A 21,016-nucleotide genomic window follows, 5' to 3' on the forward strand; every position below is an offset into this window, starting at 1 on the left:
TACGCCCCTCTTTGCATGCATGTTAGAAAACAGTGGGGTTCTTTTCAGGAACAATGGAATGGACTTATAGGCGAGGACAATATTATAACAGCTTTTTTATACATTACAACTGACATACACAGCTTTGTGATATTTCCTTTTTGTGATAGGAATAAGTAAATATACAGTGTCACTGTAACAGGATTTAAATAGAAGAAAAGATTATTTCATTTGTACTTTCAGTTCTCCAAAGTTTCCCAAAGTGGAAATATGTAAAGGAAATTGAGGTTATAAGTGTATATGAGAATGTCCCTCTGATGACTCATGAGATGAAGCAATCCAGCACAAATGTATATAACCAGTCAGATATGACTCCAGGCAGCTGTCTGCCATAGCTCAGAGAAGATCTGTACTCACCATGGACTCCAAGTGTGTTGTCATCATTTGCGTTCTCTTACTCTCTGCTACTCTTATACAAGGTACAGTCATATAAAGATGGGGTATATTATGTATGTTCCTTTGTTACTTTCTACATAAGCACTAAACCTTCATCGCTTTTATTTCTAATCAGGGTTTGCTATACCCCGTGGGAACCGTTGTTTGTGCAAGAAGCTTTCTAATAGACTTAATGTGATGGCGCTGGCAAAGCTGGAGATTTACCCAAGAAGCTCTGCATGTGAAAACACTGAATATATGTAAGTAGCCAGTCCTTGTGTTTATTGCTGTAACAGTGCCAGGACTAGTAAATACCCCATAGTGAAATATATCAATATGGAAAGACACAACCTTCAGTTAGTGAAGGCAAACATACCTAGGTACAATGAATATCACATAAAAGCAATTTGTTAATTATTATTATTATTATTATTATCCTTTATTTATATGGCGCCACAAGTGTTCCGCAGCGCCTTACAGAGTACATATAGTTTGGTTGTCCCTACATTTGTCATAGCAAAACTATTATGTTTAATACAGTTATGTTTAATGTTGTAAACCTGCAAACATTAAGGTGTTATTTTTTTTTCAATTTGATATATAGGTAGTTGCAAAAAATGTATATAAAGTTTAACCAGAAGTGATAGCAGATTTTCCATGTTAGTGATACAAATAGTACAAGAATCATCCCTACAGCTTAATCACTAAAGTAAAACTTTTAATAAACAATGACAGTCAACTAACAATTTAACATAGAATTTGCGGTGCTATCTTCTAAAATAATTTTGAAAAATCATTTGCAGTAAAACAAATAGGAGATATCTGAAACATGGACTAAAATATTTATTATCTCATGTTGCTCATACCGCATGCTAATAGACTTCTTGGTGACTTTGTTATACAGTGCTACTTTGAAAAACTCAAACATTACAAAATGTGTAAGCCCTGACCTAAGAGAAGTGAAGGCTCTGATGGGTGGAACAAATCGGTAGGTATTACTCTATGAGTTGGGTTTTTATTTCCATTATATTAGAGACTCCCAGTGTAACCTTGTGACTTTGGACTGAGGGCCTGATTCAGCAAGGAACGCACGGATGCAAACTCATGCACCCAGCCGCTGTGAGAATATGCTAAATAATGCATACGCACAGAGACCGCAGCACAAGATGCAGACGCCCAGCCCCATATTAAACCGCCCATCTCCCTTTACTCACAGCCTGATCAGTACGCAAGATAGCTTAAACATCGGTAACATCGAGAACCATCAACCACATTTGCATAATAGTGGTTGACCAGACCTTGCGCAGGATCTTGGCAACTTCCTGTGTGCACGGAGTCTCATTATGGACGCCCTTAAAATGGCGTTGCAGCGCACAGGCACGCCTGCTTTCGCACGACCACCCCCCGTCACCACCCACAAACAGCACTACCTATCAATCACTTTTCCCTGGGTCTGCGTATTCACTGCGATCACTTTTTCGGATGCAAATAGCGGTTCGCACATGCGCACTGCGACCCAGACGCATGCTCAGACTGCGAACATCAGCATCTGCATCTGTGCGTTCCTTGCTGAATCAGGCCCTGTGTCCCAAGCAGTGAAACGCTTGAATGGGCTTATGTGTCCCCTCCAGGTCATGGGAGAGGTCACTGCTACACTTCTGTTACAAACTGTGCTGCAAATGAGGGAATGGGAAAGCTACTGTATGCTGAATGGAGAACCATTATAAATATTCAGTGTGTTTGAAGTTGAACCTGAAGCAACATAATTGTCCACCAACTTTTTTTAATAATGTTTTTATTTTTGAAGCGTAGCGCTCGCAGTAGACATGTTATATATAAATAGCAATAACAGTGATGAATAGCAGTTAAACAATAGGATTAAAAAGCCAAAAGTGCAGAAAATACAATATGCAGTCTCAAGATTGTACAAACAATAATGAGTGACAAATATTGTGAAAAAGAGAAAGCAGAAAGGAGCGTCCACCAATATTTATGTCATGTAACTATGAGCATTGGGGCAATTCAATTCAGCGGAAGTTGAAGAGCGCTGGGGAGTGGGTCCTGGAGCTATTCAATTCAGCACGCTGTATAGTCCGACTGTTACAAGTTAAGTTGGAGAATGCCAGTTCTTGCAACTTAATCTGGGTGTTTGTTTAGTAGTGAGAATCGGCATTCTCCGAACAAAGTGCCGACTACTAGGCTGTTAGTGCTGCGCTAAGCTGGAAAACAGCCTCGCGGACGGAACTTTAATTGAATTTCTCTTTGCACCCTCAGGAGAAATTGTTTAGTCGCCCTAACAGCGCGCTGAATTGAATAGCTCTGGAACCAACTTCCCGCTGCTATTCAGTCATGAGCCTGAATGACAATTATGGGTGACTAGGACCCTACAAAATAAATATAATTTCATTAATATATGTCATATTGTCTTTAACACACCGACAAATATCCACATCCTCTATTACACATTTAATAATATGTTTATTTTATATGACATGTCTAATTGTATGATATATGTGAGTTATTCATGTAAACAGTTATATATAATTATATGGCAAATACTGTATATTGGTCAAAACATATGTCATATGTAAAGCTTAAATATGTATCTATGTCACATGACCCGTGTTTTAATTCCTCTAGGCACATCAAACATATTCCAGTGATTCGTCACTAATGAATATAAAGATTGATGGGATATACCTCACCAAAGAGACAGCCTTCAAAGACAAAGACATGCTCTGTTTGCTATCACTATGGATAATATTATAATATAGTGGTACAAGCAACTATGATGTGTAAAGATATTCTAATATTCTGCAATGACCAATACTCTCTGATCCTGTTGTAAAATGTACATCATTTATGTAAAATATTGTATTTTCTATCAGCACATGTAAATATATTTAAGATGTGTAAATAACAGAGACCATCAAATGTAACATATTTGTCAAATGTATTTTATATTTTTGTAGCAAAGTCAGAAATATTTTATATTATGATTAGTTGTATATAAATTTCAATAAAGATGAGTTTATACCTTATAAGTCCTATTTGAATTTTTTTTTTATTCTATATTACCTTTTAGATTTTAGACTGTGAAAATCAATTAAACAAAATAGGAATCTGTCATATCTTAATTGATATACGGATCATAACTGAAGGTTTAAAAAGTTGTTATGAAATGATTAATAATATTAAAAAAAAGGGTATACTTCTATTTAGGAACAGGATATTATGGATGGAACAAGTGTACATGCCGGTTTTCCACCAAAAACCCGGGTCCGACCTGAGTTTTCAGACATGGGCCCTGATTCAGACCCACTCGCAAGCGGCTGTCCGCTCGCAAGTGGGTCGATGGTGTGCACTGCGCATGCGCACGACGGCGGGAGCTCCGTCGTGCGCATGCGCCAGACGCGACGAGCGAAGGACATTCCTTCGCTCGTTGTGTCTGATCAAAGGGGGCGTGCTGTCGATGTTGATTGACAGCACGCCCCCTTTGGTGGGCGTGCCGGGGGCATGCCTCCCAGACGGGGGCGTTCCCAAGGGAACGCCTACCGTCAGAAGCCGGCCCACTGACATCACTAGTGATGTCAGTGGGAGTGATTTTTTCTCTGATAGAGCCAAAATCACTCCGGGCCTTGCGGTTGAGAAACTCAACCGCAGGCTCCGGCTCGCAGTGGCGATGGTCGCGATGGTCAAGACCATCGCGCCCATCAACCTGCACGCTCGTATAGGCTGTGGGTGGTGACCCACAGCTATACGAGCGTCCAGGAGGACGCTCCATAATTATGGAGGACGGCCCTCATTCAGAGCGTGCGCTCTGCTCAGAGCGTCCGGCTCTGATTGAGGGCCATGGTTCCAACCCAGGGCAAACCCAGGTCAGACACTATTTACACAGCACCATCGATCTGGGTTATACTCAGGTCAGCCCCGTTCACACTAAACCTGGGTCTGCCCTGCTAAACTTGTGAGGTCATAAAAAGTGGGAGGTGACTGCTCCACAACCACCAATCAGCTCATTTTAGGCATGACCCAGGTCAAATAACCCAGGTTGCGCTATTTACACTGCACCATTACCCAGGTCCATCCTGGGTCCTACCCTGGTAGTTACCTGGGTTGGATTGCCAGGTCACTTGACTCAGGTTATTTTTCAGGGACCCTTTTACACTGAGCTGCGACCCAGGTAGACCCAGCAAAAACCCAGGTTTTTGCTCTGGTGTAAAAGGAGTATTAATATACTCAGTTGCATAAGTAAAAAAAAAATGCAATAACTTCTGATGTTACTTCCATACACAAAGTATGAGGATTTTGTTTGTATATGATCTATATATAAAACAAGTGCAAAAAAAAGGACTAACATGACCTAGAACTTATTGCCATCATTCTCTTCTTGACCACAAATTTTAAGGTAATTAGTCACTCTTGAATAGTGGCGCTCACTATAAGCTTTTCAGGAACCACAATAGGACCTAACAAGTACAAATGAGCCACAACCCAACTGAATTATTACTACATAATTAACCACCACAAAGTGGAAAATTTATCGAAACACAGTTTATTTGTCATTTTTTACGCTGATTTTGAAAATCACAAGATTAACTAGAGGCAAAACTGACAAAAAGAATTGCCCTTTTTAAAAATAACTGTTTTTAAAATTGCTGTCAAAGAAAAATACAAACCATTAAATTTATTAATCAGTAATTTGCAAAAAAACAGGTGGTTGTGATAGACAAGATAGCTTAAACTGCTTGCTGTTAGGCTGGGTACACATTCAGTGGAAAACGCAGGATTTCTAGGGGGGGGGAGAAGGTATAATTAGCACTTATGCAGCTTAAATATGCATCATACAAAGTGTATTGTGTATCATATTTCCAGCATATACAGGACCAGCGATCACAGTAAGCCATTAAATGCGGCAGTAGGACCATCTGAGCTGAATGTTTTTATTTCAGATGTGGGTTCCATTCCAGAGCATTGAAGTAAGTCCGGGAGTCTGGGGGATTAGCGGAAGAACCTAGAACTGCCCCGGATATATATGTAAATATTGGTCTCTTTATGCCCTGGATAGTGTAGTGTATACAGTATTAATAATTGACCCTATTGATAGGTATATAGCAGTGCACCCTTAACAGTGCATGTTTCCAGATCTCCTAGTTGGTGTACAGGTGTAGTTATTACTAGGGGTGTGCACCGGCCACTTTTCGTGTTTTGTGTTTTGGTTTTGGATCTGGATCTTTCTTCGTGTTTTGGATCTGGATTGGTTTTGCCAAAACCACCCTTCCGTGTTTTGGGTTCTGGGTTTTGTGTTTTGGATCTGTATTTTTTTGAAAAAAAGCATAAAAACAGCTAAAATCACAGAATTTGTAGGTTTTTCTGCTCCTATGCTATTATTAACCTCAATAACCTTAATTTCCACTCATTTCCAGTCTATTCTGAACACCTCACACCTCACAATAGTGTTTTTATGTCCAAAAGGTTGCACCGAGGTAGCTGGATGACTATGCTAAGCGACACGAGTGGGCGGCACAAACACGTGACCCATCTAGGAGTGACACTGCAGTGGCAGACAGGATGGCAGTTAGAAAAACTAGGCCCCAAACTGTACATAATGCAAAGAAAAAAAGAGGTGCAAGATGGAATTGTCCTTGGGCCCTCCCACCCACCCTTATGTTGTATAAACAGGACATGCACACTTTAACAAATCAATCATTTCAGCGCCAGGGTCTGCCACACAACTGTGGCTGAAATGATTGGTTCGTTTGGGCCCCCACAAAACAAGCTGGCAATTAATGTGTCCCTGCACAAACTGGCTCTACGGAGGCAAGATGTCATCCTCATCCTCCTCATCCACCGATTCCTCACCCTCTTCAGTGTGTACATCCTCATCCTCACAAAGTATTAACTCGTCCCCACTTGAATCCACCACCACAGGTCCCTCTGTACCTTCTGGAGGCTGGTCTCCCTGGAAGAGCTGATAATTCATTTTGATGAACATCATCTTCTCCACATTCTGTGGAAGCAACCTCCTACGCCTTTCGCTGACAAGGTTCCCGGCTGCACTAAACACTCTTTCGGAGTACACACTGGAGGGGGGGCAACTCAGGTAAAATAGAGCCAGTTTGTACAGGGGCCTGCAAATTGCCTCTTTTTCCTGCCAGTACAGGTATGGACTGTCTGACATGCCTACTTGGATGCTGTCACCGATGTAATCCTCCACCATTCTGTCAATGGTGACAGTATCATATGCAGTGACAGTAGACATGTCAGAAATTGTTGCCAGGTCCTTCAGTCCGGACCAGATGTCCAAACTTGGTCCTGCCTGCCCTGCATCACCGCCAGCGGGTTGCTTAGGATACCTAAGTTTTTTCCTGGCAGCCCCAGTTGCGGGAGAAAATGAAGAAGGAGCCGTTGACGTGTCACGTTCCGCTTCAGCTGACAGTGTGTTCACCAGCAGGTCTTTGCACCTCTGCAGGCTTGTGTCGGCCGGAAAGAGAGACACCACATAGGCTTTAAACCTAGGATCGAGCACGGTGGCCAAAATGTAGTGGTCTGATTTCAACAGATTGACCACCCTGGAATCCTGGCAAAGCGAATGAAGGGCTTCATCCACAAGTCCCACATGCCGAGCGGAATCGCTCCGTCTTAGCTCCTCCTTCACTTTCTCCAGCTGCTTCTGCAAAAGCCTGATGAGGGGAATGACCTGACTCAAGCTGGCAGTGTCTGAACTGACTTCACGTGTGGCAAGTTCGAAGGGCTGAAGAACCTTGCACAACACGGAAATCATTCTCCACTGCGCTTGAGTCAGGTGCATACCCCCTCCTTTGCCTATGTCATAGGTGGATGTATAGGCTTGTATGGCCTTTTGCTGCTCCTCCATCCTCTGAAGCATATAGAGGGTTGAGTTCCACCGCGTCACAACCTCTTGCTTCAGGTGATGGCGGGGCAGGTTCAAGAGTGTTTGCTGGCGCTCCAGTCTTCGGCACGCAGTCGCTGAATGGCGAAAGTGGCCAGAAATTTTTCGGGCCACCCAAAGCGTCTCCTGCACGCCCCTGTCGCTTTTCAGAAAATTCTGCACCACCAAGTTTATTGTGTGAGCAAAACATGGGACGTGCTGGAATTTGCCCAGATGTAATGCCCGCACAATATTGGTGGCGTTGTCAGATATCACAAATCCCCAGGAGAGTCTAAGTGGGGTAAGCCACTGGGCGATGATTTCCCTCAGTTTCTCTAAGAGGTTGTCGGCGGTGTGCCTCTTACTGAAACCGGTGATACACAGCGTAGCCTGCCTTGTAACGAGCTGGCGTTTCTGAGATGCTGCTACTGGTGACGCTGCTGCTGTTGCTGCGTAAGGTGATACATCTACCCAGTGGGCTGTCACAGTCATATAGTCCTTAGTCTGCCCTGTTCCACTTGTCCACATGTCCGTGGTTAAGTGGACATTGTGTACAACGGCATTTTTCAGGACACTGAGGACACTTTTTCTGACGTTTCTGTACAGTCTCGGTATCGCCTGCCTAGTGAAGTGGAATCTAGACGGGATTTGGAACCGGGGACACACTACCTCCATCAATTGTCTAAATCCCACTGCACTAATGGCGGATACCGGACGCACGTCTAACACCAACATAGCAGTCAAGGCCTCAGTTATACGTTTTGCTTCAGGATGACTGCTGTCGTACTTCATCCTCCTCGCTAAGGACTGTTGGAGGGTCAATTGTTTAGTAAAAGTAGTGGTGTTCCTACTTCCTCTCTGGGATGATGAACGACTCCCAGCAGCAGCAACAGCAGCAGCGGCAGCAGTAGGCGTAGCAATGCAGGATCCTCCGGAGGAATCCCGGATAGGAGAGTCAGTCATGCCAGTGATATGGCCTGCAGGACTACTTCCGATCCTGACTAAGGAGGAAATTGACGAGGAGGGAGTTGACGGTGTGGTTTGCAGGCGCTTGGATACAACAGGACAACGGGATTTAGGTGTCCCTGGACTGCTTACGGTCTGAGCCAAAGTTTCTGAACTTGACAGTAACTTTTTATGAACGCGCTGCAGGTGCCGTATAAGGGAGGATGTTCCTAGGTGGTTGACGTCCCTACCCCTACTTATTTCACCTTTACATATGGTACATATGGCAAGACAGTTGTTGTCCGGATTTGGATAGAAATATTGCCAGACCAAAGAGGTGGAATGTTTGGTCTTCTGCCCAGGCATGACCGTGATGGGCTTTTTCATCCCACGGACAACAACTGTCTCCCCCGGAGCCTGATTTAAACAAACCACATCACCATCAGAATCCTCTTCGCCAACTTCCTCCTCAGCGCCAGCTACACCAGTATCCTCATCCTGTTGTACTTCAACAGTGACATCTTCAATTTGCATATCAGCAAGTGGACTGTGGGTGCTCCTTTCAGCACTTGCAGGGGGCGTGCAAATGGTGGAAAGAGCCACCTCTTCCCGTCCAGTGCTGGGAAGGTCAGGCATCGCAACCACCACCACACTTGGACTCTCCTTGGGGATTTGTGATATCTTCTTAGAAAGCACAGTTCTTCGCTGTGCTTTTGCCAGCTTAACTCTTTTGATTTTTTTAGTGGGAGGAGTGCTTCCATCGTCATGTGAAGCTGAACCACTAGTCATGAACATACTAGGGATCGACCTTAGCCGTTCCTTGCCACTCCGTGTCGTAAATGGCATATTGGCAAGTTTACGTTTCTCTTCAGCTGATTTAAATGTCTTTTTCAAGGTCATTTTCCTGAACTTTGCCATTTGGGATTGTATGTGCCCTCTACTATGACATTGGGCATCGGCCTTGGCAGACGACGTTGATGGCATGTTATCGTCTATGTCATGACTAGTGGCAGCAGCTTCAGCACTAGGAGGAAGTGGTTCTTGATCTTTCTCTATTTTATTTTTATCGGAGAAAGTTTGGTCCTCCATTTATGTTATATCGATTTGATATATACGTGCGGCTAAACACAGAAAATAATTTTTTTTTTGGTTTGGACTGGAGTGTACTTTGTGGGTTACAGCACCCTTTAACGGTCAAGCCAGCCGGCCCTTTACTTATGACACAGGCGCACTCTTGGCACTACTTTGTTGATGCACGTGCGGCTACTGCGCACACAATTCACAAACACAGAAAATAATTTTTTTTTGGTTTGGACTGGAGTGTACTTTCGGGGGTTACAGCACCCTTTAACGGTCAAGCCAGCCGGCCCTTTACTTATGACACAGGCGCACGCTTGGCACTACTTTGTTGATGCACGTGCGGCTACTGCGCACACAATTCACAAACACAGAAAATAATTTTTTTTTTGGTTTGGACTGGAGTGTACTTTGGGGGTTACAGCACCCTTTAACGGTCAAGCCAGCCGGCCCTTTACTTATGACACAGGCGCACGCTTGGCACTACTTTGTTGATGCACGTGCGGCTACTGCGCACACAATTCACAAACACAGAAAATAATTTTTTTTTGGTTTGGACTGGAGTGTACTTTCGGGGGTTACAGCACCTTTTAACGGTCAAGCCAGCCGGCCCTTTACTTATGACACAGGCGCACGCTTGGCACTACTTTGTTGATGCACGTGCGGCTACTGCGCACACAATTCACAAACACAGAAAATAATTTTTTTTTAGGTTTGGACTGGAGTGTACTTTCGGGGGTTACAGCACCCTTAACGGTCAAGCCAGCCGGCCCTTTACTTATGACACAGGCGCACGCTTGGCACTACTTTGTTGATGCACGTGCGGCTACTGCGCACACAATTCACAAACACAGAAAATAATATTTTTTTTGGTTTGGACTGGAGTGTACTTTCGGGGGTTACAGCACCCTTAACGGTCAAGCCAGCCGGCCCTTTACTTATGACACAGGCGCACGCTTGGCACTACTTTGTTGATGCACGTGCGGCTACTGCGCACACAATTCACAAACACAGAAAATAATTTTTTTTTTGGTTTGGACTGGAGTGTACTTTCGGGGGTTACAGCACCCTTAACGGTCAAGCCAGCCGGCCCTTTACTTATGACACAGGCGCACGTTTGGCACTACTTTGTTGATGCACGTGCGGCTACTGCGCACACAATTCACAAACACAGAAAATAATTTTTTTTTTGGTTTGGACTGGAGTGTACTTTGGGGGTTACAGCACCCTTTAACGGTCAAGCCAGCCGGCCCTTTACTTATGACACAGGCGCACGCTTGGCACTACTTTGTTGATGCACGTGCGGCTACTGCGCACACAATTCACAAACACAGAAAATAATTTTTTTTTTGGTTTGGACTGGAGTGTACTTTCGGGGGTTACAGCACCCTTAACGGTCAAGCCAGCCGGCCCTTTACTTATGACACAGGCGCACGCTTGGCACTACTTTGTTGATGCACGTGCGGCTACTGCGCACACAATTCACAAACACAGAAAATAATATTTTTTTTGGTTTGGACTGGAGTGTACTTTCGGGGGTTACAGCACCCTTAACGGTCAAGCCAGCCGGCCCTTTACTTATGACACAGGCGCACGCTTGGCACTACTTTGTTGATGCACGTGCGGCTACTGCGCACACAATTCACAAACACAGAAAATAATATTTTTTTTGGTTTGGACTGGAGTGTACTTTCGGGGGTTACAGCACCCTTAACGGTCAAGCCAGCCGGCCCTTTACTTATGACACAGGCGCACGCTTGGCACTACTTTGTTGATGCACGTGCGGCTACTGCGCACACAATTCACAAACACAGAAAATATATTATTTTTTTAGCACTTGGGGGGAGCACCCCTGATGGACAGAGCACCCCCTGGACAACACTACAGCACTCCTTTAGGACTGGGACACTGCACAGGACTTTGGAGTGGACACAGCCCCTATGGAGAACTGACTGCACAACACAGTCCAGCCAGCCCCTATGGACTTTGAAGTAGTGGACACAGCCCCTATTAACAACAGCAGCACAGCACAACACAGCCAGCCCCTATGGACTTTGAAGTAGTGGACAACAGCAGCACTACACTACACTACACTACACAGCCCTAACTCCCACCCTCCCTCTTCACTGTCCACAGCCGAGTGAGAAAATGGCGCCGACGCGGGTACCTTATATAGGATCCAAAACCCGCGAGACTCGGAAGGCGGGATGATGACGTTTTGCCTCGATTTCAGATCCGAGTCAGGCGGGAAAAGTCGAGCCTGACTCGGATCGGACTCGGATCGGGGGGGCTCGGGGGGGTTCGGATTTCAGAAATCCGAACCCGCTCACCCCTAGTTATTACTGGCTGAAACATGTTCAAAAATTCACAGGTGGTATTATTTATTTAATTTGTGATACTGAGAAGAACATGCAGCGCTAGTAAAATTCTATTATATTACAATTTCTATTGTGGTCATGGTGTGGGCTGGGGTTCCAGGCAACCAAAAACCCCTCCTGCATTTGCCTATGACATTTAAAAATATATACCCAGCCGACCTGTCGTGCGACGGGACCCAGCATCGGCAAGTGCCTACAAACACTGCTGATGTCGGGAGCGACATCGTGGCCGTGTGGGCCATGCATGCATTTGGCAGCATGGCCCTCGCTGATGATGTCAACGGTCTGACTGGCGATGTCGCTGACAATGCACGGGAGCGCGCATCGTCAGTGACATTGAGTGTACACATTGGACAATGGTGCCGACATTTCGTCTGATCCAGCCGGATCGGACGACATATTGTCTAGTGTGTACCAGGCTTTAGAACTATCTGATCAATCATGCAAAGGTTCAATGCACTTTTTATGAGGGCAATTATTTATTTACTGGTTAAGAAGGTAAAAATCATTAGTAGCTATCTTAATGGGGCAATATGATTTTATTATAAACTGGGAACAATAAAAATGTATTAATAATGGGGGCAACAATAATTAATTTTTGACTCCTGCAGGCCACATGGTTGACAGTTCAATTCCCGACGGCGGCAGCCCGGCAAGGGTGAAGATCCTGATCATTAAAAAGGTAAGTATCACTAACCCTATTTTCACCTCTGACCCTCCCTTAGGGGTGCCTTTCCCTACCCACCCCCCAAGTGCCTAACCCTAACCTACCTCTAAGTGCCTAAATCTAACCCCCCATTCCCCACAGCCTAACAATAAGTCTCCCGGGGGGGTGCCTAACCCTAACCTCCCCCCAGGGGTGGCCAACCCTAACTTCCCCTAGCCCAACCCTAAGTCCCACCAGGAGGCCTAAAACCTAACCCCCCCCCCCCCGTGCAGCTGTCCATGTCCGACCCCCGGCTTACCTTCGTTCTGTATGCCAGGCGTCGGTCTCCCAACATAGGTCTAATGACAGGCGTTGAGTTTTCGATGCCTGTCTTTAGTACCTTGCCGGGATTAGAGAGTCCGGAAGCCGGCGGTGGGCATTTAGACCATCGGCTTCCTGACTACATCCCCTATAAATGGTGTCCACTTCATTAAATGATAATTATTGCCCCTTTCATAAATAAAATTTGAATGTCCCCAAATAATAATTCATTATTTCCCCTTCATATAATTAACATAAAATATTGCTCTCTTGATACATTTATACATTATGCTCCCTAATATATTTTCATGAAATTGTACTCATTAATTGATAATAATAATAATTATCTTATAAGTGGATTAAACCTCATGTACTGATCAGCCAGGTAGCTATAGAGGTTATGCAGTGGTTTTTCTGGTGACTTTAAGTCAGTGGCTTGTCCATTACTCTGACAGTGATAAGCAGCAGTTTCAGACTTCCACACATAATTATTAGTGCAGGAGCATATTTAAAATGGGTCCAGGAGGGTCACACCGCACACCCTCCACCCATATTTACTTTTCCGCAGTCTTCAGGGAAAATGGAGACGGCCATTTTCCCGGTGACTCGTGCAGAAATGATGTCCCCGGGAATAAGGCGCCTGCGCCATTTTTGGGTAGACTCACGCATGCGCAGTACATTCTGGCATTAAACCAGAACCTACTGCGCTCAGGGCCTGATTCAGCAAGGAACGCACGCTAGCAGACGCAATCACCCAGCCGCTGCGAGAATATGCTAATCAATGCATACGCACGGAGACCACAGCACAAGATTCAGTCGCCTAGCCCCATATTATACCACCCATCTCCCTTTACTCAAAGCCTAATCAGTACGCAAGATAGCTTAAACATCGGTAACATCGAGAACCATCAAACACATTTGCATAACAGTGGTTGACCAGACCTCGTGTAGGATCTTGGCAACTTCCTGTGTGTACGGAGTCTCATCACTGCGTCTGTCGCCGCACTGGCTTAATTATGGACGCCCATAAAATGGCGTCCCAATGCACAGGCACGCCTGCGTTCGACCGACCACCCCCCGTCACCAAACACACATATCACACTTCCTGTCATTCAATGTCGGAAGGGAACTGCGTACACGCTGCGTAGTCTACATATTCTTACCCGATCACACTGGCTAGTTCGCAAAAGTGCAGTACGCTGCATACGCATGCGCAGTTCGGAAAAATCAGCCAAGTGCTGCATTCTCTCAAGTGTGTTCCTTGCTGAATCAGGCCCCCAGTCCGCTGCCAGAGAGAAGGGGGCCCAAACAGGGGCTGCACATGGGGCTCCTCCTGTCTTAAAATGCCCCTGTATTAGTGATTACCCCCACGGCTTATAAAAAAAAAATTATATATTATAAACATTTTGTTAGTACTTTGACACAAAAATTATCACATTTTTCATCATACCTCATATACCTACCATTGCCCTCTTTTACTGTATATCTCTCATTGCCAAACTTGTTTCTCTCCCATTACCACCCTCATATATCTCTCATTGACCCATCATATATCTCATATTGCCATCCTCATATGACTTTAATTGCTAACCTTGTATCTCTCCCATTGCCACCATCATCAGTGGTGCACACTGGGAGGGGTTGTAAGTGTCCAGAAACCTGCACGACCAGACCATTTTTTTTTATTTTCCTTAGATGGAGACAACTATATGTGTCTCTGCACAGCCTGCGATCAGAACTGCTGCGCATGCACAGCAGCTTCTTAAACAAATGTTCTTGTTACTATATGTGTTTTTCCTTATGTTTGGAAACATATAACCGTATAATGGATGCTATAACTTAAAGAGATCTAACCATGTTCTGGTTAATTAAAAATACATTTTATATATGAACTTTAAGAAGTTTGGGCAACTGACTGCACATGCATTTCTACACTGATATTGCTCGCTTAAGAAAATTCAACAATCACTTTCCCACTAGTGCTGTATATTAATAAAATAGTATTTTCCTCATAAGAGAATTATCAGTATTACAGGATCTGCCTCCTTATTCAATGCATAATAATTGTCTTTATTATAAGTGCATTGAGACTCATCTCCTTCTGATTGGCCAGAAAGATTGGGTGATTTTACGTCGGTTTTACACCTGTTTTATTGTGGTTTGGTCAAAATCCCATTATAAAAACCACTACAAAAGCGGAATTAGACAGATGGACATTGGCAGTGGTTTACAAAAACCTCATCAAAACCTCTGAATAATAGATACAGTGGTTTGGTGCTTCAATTTGCCAGTGATGTGCAAGGATTTCATAAACCTAGCAAAACTGATGAACAGTAAATTTAGCTCATGGTGACTGCTGCATGTGCATCAAATCCAAATCACCTACAAACAGGGGCGTTTTAAGAGAGGAGGGGGCCTGTGTGCAGCCTCCATTTGGGCCCCCTCCTCTCTGTCAGCGGCACTGAGCTATGTAGATTCTGGCTTCATTCCAGAATCTACAGCGCATGTGCGGGTCTCTGAGAAAATGGCGCCCGCACCTACTTTCCCTGGGGCATCTTTTCTTTGCATGCGCAGATCACTGGGAAAATGGCCGCCGCCATTTTCCCAGTGAGTGTTTGCTGCTCTGCAACGCCGGTCCGTCTCTGCGGAGCAGCACTTCGGAATCTGCGGAGAGGTAACTATAATTTTAAGTATGGGAGCAGGGTGTGCGGTGTAGTGCCCCCTGGACCCAGGGGCCTGTGTGCAACGTACACCTTGTACCCATTATAAAGACGCCTATGCCTAAAACTGTTTAGTGCACCATATTTAAAACTGTACCATTCTGCTGTATACATTCTTCTTATTAAACTTAAGGTCAATAAAAATTAGTAGGGCACATATGAAAAAATAGTGTTATCCAGAGAATATGTTCAATATGTGAAAAGGGGATTACACCTCTTCATTGGTCTGTGTTGGTCCCAGAATGAGGGATGGTGGTGTGTGTGTGTGTGGGGAGGGGGGGGGGGATCCAACATCAATAAGTAATGTTCATAGAGCCAAGAGTGAAAATAGGGAGTGAAAAGTATGTATGCTGTTAGGTGCCTCTCAAAATCTAAGCAGTTTGTACAATGATACAGTACTTAGGGCTCTTATTTACTACAATCCGCATATTGAATGCAGATTGTAGTGTGATATTATGACTGAATTTGCATTGCGAATTCAGGCAATACCACAGAGATTTACTACAAATCCCTTGCAGGGACAGAGCTTGTGATAAAGCTATGTCCCTGCGAATCCCCTCCGCACACTAGTCACGGTATTTTCGCTGCTATCCCCCCTCCCGGTGCTAAGCCCCACCCCCATCATTAAGCCCCATCCCCCATGATCGCGGACCCCCCCACGACCCCCCCTCCCTTAATAGCACTTACCTGCAGTCATCGGTGCTCCGGTGATGTCTTCCATGCCTCCGGTCAGGTGATCTCCCATACTGCACTGGGACCCGATCACCTGATGACCGGGCCGCAGTGCACCATGGGAGACCAGCTGACCGAAGGGAGAACATCACAGGAGCCCCGACCACCGGTCCATTGACTCAGGTAAGTAAATTTTTGTTTTTACTTTTTTTTTTAGCAGAGGTCAGCTTGCGGTCTGTTTAGACCACACAGCTGATCACTGGGGCCGGCTCCGGGCTCTGCTCTGCCTTTTAGAGCAGAGTAGGAGCCCGGTAACCGGGGGAGACCCTGGATAACAACGCCACCTCCAGGTGGTGTTATTATCACAGGGCTTTCCCCGATTTTTTTTTACAATTTATTTTTAGTAACTTTGGTGATCACATTTCCCATTACAATTATGGGAAATGTGAACAGTTCTGTTCATGTCCTGATGAAAAGGCCTAAGGGACTTGAAATGTTGACAAACTTATCTGTTATGTGGATGCGTTTTGATTAATACAATTTGATTGTTATGCTATTGGAGTGCCGCCTGCTTCCTACAGTGTTTGAGTGTATTCTCATACCATTAGGATCTTGCATATATATATATATATATATATATATTCCACAGTATCCTGCACTCACAACAATAAAATGTTCAACGTTGGGGTGCTTCCAAGGATCAAATAATATTGATCCCAAAAATAGTCCTGTATTTCCACCAAAGGAAGGAGGCACTCGCCACTTCAAATATGTATAAAAATGTTTTTATTCATAAACTTTAGATTTTGATTGGATGTATCCACATCTGGTCGACGTTTCGGTTCCACATTGAACCTTTTTCAAGACCTCATCCAAAAATTGATAATATCAATTCATTCAAAGACACAGTCTGTGAAACAAAAGAAAACATATTGACATGTCTGCCAGGCTCCCGGCAGTAAATCACTGCTTATGTTTAAAAATCACCCGTGTGACACATGCATTGCCCCTATAAGGAACTACTGATGACACATAATCATAAATGGACACCTTCACCGGATACAACCAAAGGAATCAACCATTAGTGCAACACACCCATCTCTCAATGTTTAACCACCTGCTGTTTAAAGATTTCTTATAGGGGTACCTCAGTTATCAATGGCGCTGTGCGTGACACACATGGTTTAACACAACCCCTCCTGGTCCTAAACCTGAGGAGGACATAATACAAATGTGGTCAAAGCATAAATGTAGTATTGACCGCTAAGTGTATGAACTCTGGCTCACCTAGTCACTCAAGGCTGCTCGCGCCTGCAGTGCAGCGTCCATTCAATGTGCCGCTTGCCTGTTCACAGTCGGGTGCATGCTGCTCATTTTCCCTTGTCCCGCATCCGGCTAAAAAAGCCGCGAAATCGGAAATGCGCGGTCGTGCTGTAAAGCACTTCCGCGTGTCAGTGTGAGACACAAGCTGATGTGGGTTACCGAGGTAACCACTTAACGGAGGCTTAATGGTGTCAAACTCAGGGTGTATACGTATATATATATTTTTATTTATCGCAACTAGAGGGAAAATAAACAAATGTATCCACTATAAAGTGAACTACAGAAATAGCAATATTAACATACTATGGGAGCCTGGTATATACATATCTACATGCTAGTACACCATACTAAAACACAAAACCAATGTTGCATAACTGCAGTGTAGCAAAACATCAGAAATATAATGCCTTATGCATAAGTGGATATAACATTACATCCACTTGAGAAATGTTCAAATATCAATCAATATACTAGAAATGAGCTTAAAGCAATATACACGTGGATTGTATATAGGAAATATATATATGTATACACCCTGAGTTTGACACCATTAAGCCTCCGTTAAGTGGTTACCTCGGTAACCCACATCAGCTTGTGTCTCACACTGACACGCGGAAGTGCTTTACAGTACGACCGCGCATTTCCGGTTTCGCGGCTTTTTTAGCCGGATGCGGGACAAGGGAAAATGAGCAGCATGCAGTCGACTGTGAACGGGCAAGCGGCACATTGAATGGATGCTGCACTGCAGGCGCGAGCAGCCTTGAGTGACTAGGTGAGCCAGAGTTCATACACTTAGCGGTCAATACTACATTTATGCTTTGACCACATTTGTATTATGTCCTCCTCAGGTTTAGGACCAGGAGGGGTTGTGTTAAACCATGTGTGTCACGCACAGCGCCATTGATAACTGAGGTACCCCTATAAGAAATCTTTAAACAGCAGGTGGTTAAACATTGAGAGATGGGTGTGTTGCACTAATGATTGATTCCTTTGGTTATATCGGGTGAAGGTGTCCATTTATGATTATGTGTCATCAGTAGTTCCTTATAGGGGCAATGCATGTGTCCCACGGGTGATTTTTAAACATAAGCAGTGATTTACTGCCGGGAGCCTTCCAGACATGTCAATATGTTTTCTTTTGTTTCACAGACTGTGTCTTTGAATGAATTGATATTATCAATTTTTGGATGAGGTCTTGAAAAAGGTTCAATGTGGAACCGAAACGTCGACCAGATGTGGATACATCCAATCAAAATCTAAAGTTTATGAATAAAAACATTTTTCTATATATTTGAAGTGGCGAGTGCCTCCTTCCTTTGGTGGAAATACAGGACTATATATATATATATATATATATATATATATATATTAGGGATGTGCAGGCTCGGTTCTACTCCGAACGGAACCGAGTAGAACCGAGCCTGCACATCCCTAATATATATATATATAGTAACTCGGTGTATAGAAATGAGGACTCCAAACAGGCAGGTACTCGGTGAAGCAGTGTCTTTTTAATGGCAGCAAACACTCACCTTAGCATACGCCTGGATACACAGAGGAACATAACAGAGAATAAGCAAATAAACATAAAAGTAAATGTCCCACCACTCCTTGTGCTTAACAGTCAGCAGCTACAATATCTGTGGACCGTCCAGGTCCTGGCACCCTAATGCTAAACATCACCCCTGTCCTATCTCCTAGCCAGCTAGTCCAGCATCAGGAGCAAGAAGCTCCAGTGATTATTCCAGCTGGGTCTGTGTAAATGTGAAAACCTGCAATACCACACCTCCACTGCTAATGCAGAACGCACAGAATGCTGATCCTACCAGAATGTGGGCAATTCAGGTGAGAGACAACCCCTCTCACCACACATTCCCCCCTTTCGCTTTTCCAGGCATGGGGAAGTGAGCATCTTCTTTCGCAAAGGCCGACGCCACGCAGCTTTATCAAACTTTCGTGACAATGCGTCCACATTTCTATTAAGCTCCCGGCCGAATCTGTATGAGAAGCTTGTACTGCTGGATGCTCAAGAACCAGCACGTCACTCTGGGGTTAACCTCTTTGTTGAGGTGCATCCAGGGGTGCCGAGAGGGGGAGGGGCAGGTATTATTTACCCGTACCCGGGCATGCTAGGGGGCCTGAAGCACACCAGAGCCCAACTCAAGATTTTTTTTTATTTTTAAATACCTTTTAGAATACTGCGACGGGTAGACATGGGGAGAGGAGGGGGGGTTATCCGGTCCAGTCATAGGTCGAGTGCCAATGGCTGGACTATCACTGTAGCATATCCTGTATTCCTTGTTAGTGCACACTGCGCACCACCACAGCTGCCACGCCGCTGCGGAGCTACAGGTCTCGTGAGATGATGACATCATCATGTTGCAAGTCTCTCAGGCTCCGGGACTGGAAGCCTGGAGCAGACAGCGCTGTGTGGGGCATATTATGCTATGCAGCCAGCAATGGGTGCAGGTCAGGAGGTGGGGGTAATCGCTAGGTCCACTAGCACAACACCCTGCTGTTTAAAGGAAGTGAGACTCCTTCAACTTGGATACCGCATACTGATCCATAAGAGGTGAGTGGAGATGTTTGATGCCTTTCTAAAAGATATAACATGTGGGGTACAACTTCAACTGTCCTTTAAAGCAGTAAGGAACATTTACTCCCAGATATAGGCACAGGGTCACTTCTTTGGAGGAATTACAGTCTGGAGAATATTATATGGCAGTGGGAAGGGAATGTATCAAAAGTTGGAGTAAGTAAATATATATGATCCCACTTTTTTTTGTTGGTCTACTATAGGATACTTTATGCAGTGGTAATGGCCAGCAGCAGATACTATGCAATGGCCCATTTTGAAGTGTTATACTATAGGATACCTGTACACACCAGAGTACTCAAATGTTTATGCATAATATATTAAAACACCAACTTAAGTATAAGAGCATATTATTAGTACAGTAAGGCTCACTCAAAGTGCCATATAATACAAGATACAGAATAGAAACAATACTATAGCTGTTGTCTGAAAGCAGATATATTGTCACAAAGTGTAATGCAATTCTGATTTTGGTAAATGAAATATTCAGGTTGTATAATATTAGATGTTAATAGTATGTTATTTGCTATGGTGATTGCGCACAGTGCTATGTATGTATATAGTGTAATGCACAGTGCAGTGTGATGTGTAGTGTATCAGTGTTGTCTCTGATGTGCGTAGTGTAATATTGTTCAGTGTTGTGTATTTGTTTAGTGTATATTGAACAGTACTGGGTATATGTGAGCTTTGTATACAGTGCTATGTATGTGTATAGTGTAATGCACATTGTTCTGTGTACAGTGTTTACTGCACAGTGCTGTGTATATGCAAAATCTGTATATTGCACAGTGCTATGTGTAATGCACAGTACTGTGTGATATATTATGTACTATTTTATTGCACAGTGCTGTGTAGTATTGCTCAGTGATTTATATCTATTGATTTCAGTGATTTCATATTTATTCTACACATTTGTGTTCCAATATATTGTGCTACACAGTGCCTACAGTTCATAGTATGCCACAGCGCAGCCATGCCCCCAACATGCTGTGGCCACACCTCCTCCATGGGGGCCCCAGGAAGTTGCTGTAT

The 21,016-nt window shown here is 44.2% G+C and overlaps 1 protein-coding gene across 1 annotated transcript; it reads left to right on the forward strand.

Moving 5' to 3' along the window:
- The first annotated feature begins 377 nt into the window (after window positions 1-377).
- LOC148477653 (C-X-C motif chemokine 10-like) lies at window positions 378-3,297 on the forward strand. Its single transcript, XM_088456415.1, has 4 exons — window positions 378-458; window positions 551-674; window positions 1,319-1,402; window positions 3,055-3,297. The coding sequence occupies exons 1-4, from the start codon at window positions 398-400 to the stop codon at window positions 3,086-3,088; spliced, it is 303 nt and encodes a 100-aa protein (XP_088312541.1). The 5' UTR covers window positions 378-397; the 3' UTR covers window positions 3,089-3,297.
- Window positions 3,298-21,016: the final 17,719 nt, after the last annotated feature.

The sequence above is a fragment of the Taudactylus pleione genome, unplaced genomic scaffold, assembly GCF_031769625.1.
Source record: "Taudactylus pleione unplaced genomic scaffold, aTauple2 ptg000703l, whole genome shotgun sequence".
In the NCBI taxonomy this organism is placed as follows: Eukaryota; Metazoa; Chordata; class Amphibia; order Anura; family Myobatrachidae; genus Taudactylus; species Taudactylus pleione.

Excerpts from the sequence above, each read along its gene's own strand:
- LOC148477653 (XM_088456415.1), top strand. The coding sequence starts at position 398 with ATGGACTCCAAGTGTGTTGTCATCATTTGCGTTCTCTTACTCTCTGCT. Across the intron at positions 675-1,318 it reads TGTGAAAACACTGAATATAT|TGCTACTTTGAAAAACTCAA; the intron begins GTAAGTAGCCAG and ends TTTGTTATACAG. Across the intron at positions 1,403-3,054 it reads CTGATGGGTGGAACAAATCG|GCACATCAAACATATTCCAG; the intron begins GTAGGTATTACT and ends TAATTCCTCTAG.